Raw genomic sequence first — 6515 nt, 5'->3', positions numbered from 1 at the left:
GTCGCTCTCCCTTCAAACTAGGGCCGCCTGAGCCCAGGGTGGGCACGCTCCCCTCCCAGCTGGGTCCGCTGGTTCCCCATTTTCCCTTATGTAACTCCACATCTGTCTGCGCCTTGCAGGTCACCCTGGACGCTGCGTTGGGTCCTGCCCACGGGGAGACTCAGATTCAGAGTCGAGTCCCACGCATACGGGGGTGCGGAGCGAACCCCTGGCTCGGGCACGGCTATCGGAGACCTCTCCTATCCTTTCTCCTCGGGAGGTTCCTTTCTCCGAGAACTGCTTGCCCGAAGCGTGAAACGAGGAGGGGTCCCGTGGGGCAAGTTCCCCCGAACGCGGGCGCAGGTGTTTCCCCTCAACCGCACTCCAGATCCCCACAGGCGCCCCGGCTTCCGACGAGGGCCGGCCAGGGGTCACCGGGGACGAGGGCACGGGGCAGGCCGCGCGGTCCAGAGGCTGGCTCCTGTGTGCGAGCGCAGGTTGAACGCAGGCGAGCCCCCAGCTCCGGCGCCCGCCGTGCCGGGCTCCCCGCCAGCCGCCGTGCACACTCGGGCCGGGGCTCCAGCTGCCCGGCGGGCACGCGGCGCTGTCCGTGGTGCTGCCGGCGCCGGGCGGGGCGGGGGCGGGGCGAGGGCGGCAGCCAATGGCGGGGGCGCTGAGCGGGGCGCGTGGGGCAGCGGGCTGGGCCCGGGGCTCACTCTGCTGCTCTCGGCACTCGGGGCGCACGGACGCTCCGCCAGCGGCTCGGGCTCCAGCTCCGCTCCGGGTCCGCTAGTGCTGCAGCGGTCGTGCCGCTGGCCCGATTCGGCTCAGATTCCGGGCCGGGCCCCCTCGGCGCCGCCCGCCCCGGCCGCGGTCTCGGCGCCCGCGGACCATGCGCCGGGTACCCCCCGGGGAGCCCGGTCGGGCCGAAAGCCCGCAAAGACCAGGCTCCCGGGCCGGGATCCCTCCCGGCTGCCCGGCCGACGATCCGCGCCCTGCCCTGCGCCCCGGCGCCGCGTGAGCCGGCGGGGCCATGGAGCGCTCCCCGCCCGACGGACCGCTGAACGCGTCGGGGGCGCTGGCAGGCGAGGCGGCGGCGGCGGCGGCGGGCGGAGCGCGCGGCTTCTCCGCCGCCTGGACCGCGGTGCTGGCGGCGCTCATGGCGCTGCTCATCGTGGCCACGGTGCTGGGCAACGCGCTGGTCATGCTCGCCTTCGTGGCCGATTCGAGCCTCCGCACGCAGAACAACTTCTTTCTGCTCAACCTCGCCATCTCCGACTTCCTCGTGGGTAAAGCCCCCAGCCCCCGCCCGAGCCCAGGGGCGCCCTGCCGGGTCGGGCCAGCGGGGATTGGAACGCGGACCTAGGGTGCCTTTGCCTCGGGGACACGCCCCGCTAAGGGGTCCGGCCTGGGGAGGGGGCATCCGGGACTCGTGGGGAGGTGGGCGCAGGCGAAGTTCCTTGCTTCCCCGGCCGCGGGACTCGGGCTGGGGAAGGATGTCCCCGGGGAAGGGGTCCTAGCCAGCGGGCGCTCGGCCAGGCGCAAGGCGCTGCGGCCGCGGTGCAGCGGGGGCTCTTGCGCCGTGGCTAAACAAAGGCTGCAGAGGACTCAGGACACGGGGAGGGCGCTGGGGGGGAGGTTTGGGGAAGGGGACATGGAGGGGAGACTTTTAGAGCCACGTTGGGGGAGGAGGCCATGGGGAAGGCGGGCGGGGTTGGGGGGAGAGGCTCTGAGGAGTGCGCTCTCACATGTCTGTGCACTGCTGCAGGCTGTGGGGCGGGGCGCAAGGAGGGGGCCGGAGCACCAGACACCTGTTGGGGCTGAGACAGGCGTCTGCCAGACGCTCAGAGCGGGGTTGGCGGTGGGCGCCCGCGTGGCAGCAGTCAAGTGCCCTTTGAGTCCGGAGAAAGGCTTTCTCGGTTTCTGAGCTGATGAGGAAGAGCCAGAATGGGAGCTTGGGATCCAGCGGGGCCAGAGAGGGAGGAAATGTTCTTTCTTCCTCTGGGCACTGGGAGGGCTGGGCAGAAGTCCAGGGATGACCAGACCAAGGCTCTGGGGCTCGTCGCTCCCAGCGGTCCCCACACCTGGATCTTCCTCCTGCCCCCAAGTCCAGGGGACCCAGTGGGACTAGGGGCCGGGCAAGGGTTGAAGGCCAGGTGCAGTGCGAAGAGTGTGCCTATGAATGAGGCGGAGGGAGGATCGCTGGTCCCAGAAGGGCCACCGAGTGACCCTAGGTCCTGCCTGTCTCTCGGCTGGGGGTGGGGTCTGACCCCCGCGCAGCCACGGCTCACCACGGCCCTCCTCTCCCACAGGGGCATTCTGCATCCCACTGTACGTGCCCTACGTGCTGACTGGCCGCTGGCCCTTTGGCCGGGGCCTCTGCAAGCTGTGGCTGGTGGTGGACTACCTGCTCTGCACCTCTTCTGTCTTCAATATCGTGCTCATCAGCTATGACCGCTTCCTGTCGGTCACCCGAGCCGTGAGTCTGGGACGTGGGTGCCCATGTTCACCCCTAGGGGGAGGGGTGGTTGGGAGAGGCCAGGAGACGCACCCGGCAGGGGGTACGGCCACTTCTGAGTGGGCAGTGCTGGCTGGGCTTGATCCCCACTGGCCTCACACCTGACACATCGGGCACTCTATGGCCAGCCGCCCACTCGGTAGCCATGTGCTGCCAGTAGGACTGGTCCTGGTTCAGGCAGAAGGCACAGTGTGGACCCGAAGGAAGGGGGTCCCTTCAGCCTCCGCCTTGGAGCAGGTCCAAAGTCCCTGGAACTAAGGGAGGATCTGGGCCAGGGGCCCTTGGTGGTACCTCCCCACAGGTGTGCATGTCTCGGGAAGACAGGCTCCACGAGCTTCCCTGGGCGTGGTGGCCACCATGAGTTAGGGGCCCTGGGCTGCCTGGACTTCCCACGTCGGTGTCCTGTGGGCACCGGGCTGGCGGCACAGAAGCAGAGGTCACTCCAGTGCAATCTCATTTTCTCCCTGAGGCTCCATCAGGCACCCCGGGGCCCTCCGCTGGGGACCACATGTGTCCTAGTCCAGGGAGGCAGTGGGACAGAGTGCATGGGTTTTGAGCCAGCTCTGCACCTTGAGCCGACCCACCTGTGTTCTTTCCTGCCCTGCCTGAGCCATCATGAAAGTGGGGATCATGCTGGAGCAGTTGTGAAGATTAAATAAGATGGTATCGAAAGGTGCCAAGCAGAGAGACTGGCACACGGCAGGTACTCAGTAGATCGGACAGTGACGTGGGCCCCCGGGGGAGCGCACAGCTGATGGGGCGATGGCAGACAGGCAGCCCGGCACAAAGTTAGGATTCTGGGGGAGGTTCTGAGGCCATAGGAGAGTGTGACAGGGCCTCAGCCTGCCCGGGATTCATGGGGCGAGGGGAGGAAAAGGGAAAAGCATCACTGCCGGGGAGGGCGTGCACAGAGGCCCAGAGGCTGCTGGGAGCTGCGAGCGGCAGCGGCCGACCTGGGCTCAGTCCCCTTGCCTCCTGACCCAGCGTGTCCCACCGCAGGTCTCCTACCGGGCCCAGCAGGGCGACACGCGGCGGGCAGTGAGGAAGATGGTGCTGGTGTGGGTGCTGGCCTTCCTGCTCTACGGACCCGCCATCCTCAGCTGGGAGTACCTGTCGGGGGGCAGCTCCATCCCCGAGGGCCACTGCTACGCCGAGTTCTTCTACAACTGGTACTTCCTCATCACGGCCTCCACCCTCGAGTTCTTCACGCCCTTCCTCAGCGTCACCTTCTTCAACCTCAGCATCTACCTGAACATTCAGAGACGCACCCGTGTCCGGCTGGACGGGGCACGCGAGGCGGCGGCCTCGGAGCTTCCCCCCGAGGCCCAGCCCTCCCCGCCGCCGGCCGCGCCCAGCTGCTGGGATTGCTGGCAAAAGGGGTGTGGGGAGGCCGTGCCGCTGCACAGGTGCGGGGTGGGGGGCGGCGAGGCAGCCCCAGGCACTGGGGCCGAGGCTGGGGATGCGGCCCTCGGGGGCAGCAGAGGGGGAGGTGCCGCGGCCTCGCCCACCTCCAGCTCTGGCAGCTCCTCGAGGGGCGCCGAGCGGCCGCGCTCACTCAAGCGGGGCTCCAAGCCATCCGTGTCCTCGGCGTCCTTGGAGAAGCGCACGAAGATGGTGTCCCAGAGCATCGCCCAGCGCTTCCGGCTCTCGCGGGACAAGAAGGTGGCCAAGTCGCTGGCCGTCATCGTGAGCACCTTTGGGCTCTGCTGGGCCCCGTACACACTCCTCATGATCACCCGGGCCGCCTGCCACGGCCCCTGCGTCCCCGACTACTGGTACGAGATGTCCTTCTGGCTGCTGTGGGCCAACTCGGCCGTCAACCCTGTCCTCTACCCGCTGTGCCACTACAGCTTCCGCCGGGCCTTTACCAAGCTGCTCTGCCCACAGAAGCTCAAGGTGCAGCCCCCCAGCTCCCTGGAGCACTGCTGGAAGTGAGCCGGCCTCCACAGGCACCTGGGATGCAGGGGCAGAGCCCTCCACTGCCACCACCCTCGAGGCCCTGGGTTCACGGACAGCCGGGCCTCGCCACCCTCCACCCGGCTGCCCCGCAGGCACGAGCCCTGGCTTGTCTTCGGCCCACCCTAAATGCCATGGCAGCCTCTCAGCGCGTCCGCTGGTAGTTGATGCAGCCTGGTGGGCGGCTGGACAGACCCCTGCTGCCCAAACCGGAATGTGGCCACCCAAATCCCGCTCTAGCCCGGGAGGGACAACCCAGGGGTCCCAGCCAGTCTGCCACCCCCAAGGACAGTGGGATGGCCGGTCGTGTCCACGCTTCACACAATTACTGCTTGGTGTCTTCCCAAAGCAAGTGCCTGGCGTGCGCTCCAGGCCTCCAGAGCCGGTGCGCTGCCCCTGCACGTGCACGCGTCTGCACACCCCTGCACACCTGCCCCGTCCCAGACAAGCCCCGGCCACTGGCTTTGCTGCTGTCTGTCCCCTGCTCTAGCCTGGGACCTGGCTCCTTCATCCCTCTTCCCTCCAACTTTCTCTGCTCCCCAAGTGCCGGGTACTCCCCAGAAACCTCGCGGCAGGTCTCCGCTTCTCCATTCTGGGTGTTTCAGGAAGGCGGAGAAGAAGAAAACACATCCGTGAACTCGCTGTTCCTTGGATGTTTAATGAAGAGAGACAAAACTGCGGAGGCGCTCAGGGCTGGAGTGTGGGCTCCCACGCCCTCCTTCCTTGTGCTGCCGCTTCCGGCTGAGCTGCGCCAGCGGCTTCTGCCCACCCCGCCCCCCAGCTCGCGGTGTTGGGCCCCGACTGGCGGCTCTGCGAGCGGCCAAAGCCCCGGACGCCTGCTCGTCCAGCGGGCTGCCCTTCCTTCTCCATCTACTCAACCAGAGTTTTCTGGGATTGACGGGGACCCAGCAGCGCCCTGAGCGTCCTGGGGCTCCCAGGGGCAGTCGGAGGAGACCAGGGGCTGGGTGCCCAGCAGAGGGGCCGCTTCACCATATCCCGTGCACCTGGTTGGCACTCTGCATGCTCCGTTCCCCGCGTACCTGCTGCACTGCCCCTGCAGACCCCAAAGTCCACAGTAAAGTGTATTTTTTTTATTGGTGCTGATTCCTGAGGACTTTGTGGGGGGTGGCTGAGCCCCTGTACTCCAGTCGGGGACCCAGGGGGGCACAAGAGCACCCAGGTGGGCATGAGGCACAGGCCTGCCCCTCCCCCGGCCTCAGTGTCCTTTTCAAGCGGACGAGCCCGGCTTTAATCCTAACAAGCGACGTGTGCCCCGGCAGTGCCCCGCCCGCTCCCCACTCCAGTCTTGAAAACACGCGGCACAGCCCTCACCTGCTGCAGCCTGCCTGCCCCCAGGACAGGAGTTCTCACCGCTCTCAGCCATGATCTTCCCCCTGGGGAGATTCCAGGGGTGTGGGGACTGGAGCTGAGCTTGAGGGGCTGGGCCAAGGGAGGGGAGGGGCTTCCTGGGCAAAGGCCTGGAGGCGGGACTGAGGGTGATGGATGGGTACGGGGAGAAGGACCTGACAGGATGATGCTGGGTGATCCTGGGCCCAGTGGGCTCCACGGAGGGGGAAGACACTGGCCCTCACCCCAGGTGCCAGAGTCCACTCAGAAAGGGGGCAAGACCAGCCCAACTTTGGGGCAATAGACACTTGGGTGGGTCGGATGTCTCCTCCTCCAGGAAGCCTCCCCTTCTTTCCAGCCATGAGGGCCCTCCCTCCCCTGACCTCACGGACACAGACTCTCGTACCCTCCCCACCGTGCTGGCCCAGCGTCCACAGTCCTTTCTTCCTAAGGTAGAGAGACCTTTGGCTGCCTCACGTCCCTCCCTTACAGCTGGGTGCCATGGGTCCCATCTCCAGCAGTGAGGTGCCCGCCAGCTCTGAGTCTCACCACTGCAGGGGGCGAAGCTCTTCACAGCAACATTTGAAACCCACAAACCTTCCTCTTCCAGACATTTTCTCACCCCTCAGCTGCACCTGCACTTTGTTTTCCCAAGCACCCAGAAGTCTTCCTCCAGAATCCCAGCTGGAACTCCTTCCCCTCTGCACTTTCCCTC

General features: G+C 67.0%; 1 protein-coding gene across 2 annotated transcripts; it reads left to right on the top strand.

The window, feature by feature from the left end:
- Positions 1-1012: 1012 nt before the first annotated feature.
- On the top strand, positions 1013-5329 carry HRH3 (histamine receptor H3). Of its 2 annotated transcripts, XM_060284697.1 has the most exons (4): positions 1013-1268; positions 2292-2458; positions 3497-4272; positions 4385-5329. In XM_060284697.1, coding segments are annotated over exons 1-4 (1200 nt in total). In that variant the 3' UTR covers positions 4386-5329. The 2 variants fall into 2 exon arrangements, with proteins under 2 accessions (XP_060140680.1, XP_030697508.1); XM_030841648.2 differs by having other exon boundaries at positions 3497-5329.
- The last annotated feature ends 1186 nt before the right edge of the window (positions 5330-6515 follow it).

This window comes from Globicephala melas, chromosome 15 (assembly GCF_963455315.2).
Source record: "Globicephala melas chromosome 15, mGloMel1.2, whole genome shotgun sequence".
NCBI lineage: Eukaryota > Metazoa > Chordata > Mammalia > Artiodactyla > Delphinidae > Globicephala > Globicephala melas.
The sequence above is the reverse complement of the archived record's forward strand: the minus strand, read 5'-3'. Positions and strand labels throughout refer to the sequence as shown.

Bases quoted from the DNA above. Each gene is read 5' to 3' on its own strand.
- HRH3 (XM_030841648.2), top strand. From the start codon at position 1,013: ATGGAGCGCTCCCCGCCCGACGGACCGCTGAACGCGTCGGGGGCGCTG. The intron at 1,269-2,291 runs GTAAAGCCCCCA...CCTCTCCCACAG, and splicing joins CATCTCCGACTTCCTCGTGG to GGGCATTCTGCATCCCACTG. The intron at 2,459-3,496 runs GTGAGTCTGGGA...GTCCCACCGCAG, and splicing joins TCCTGTCGGTCACCCGAGCC to GTCTCCTACCGGGCCCAGCA.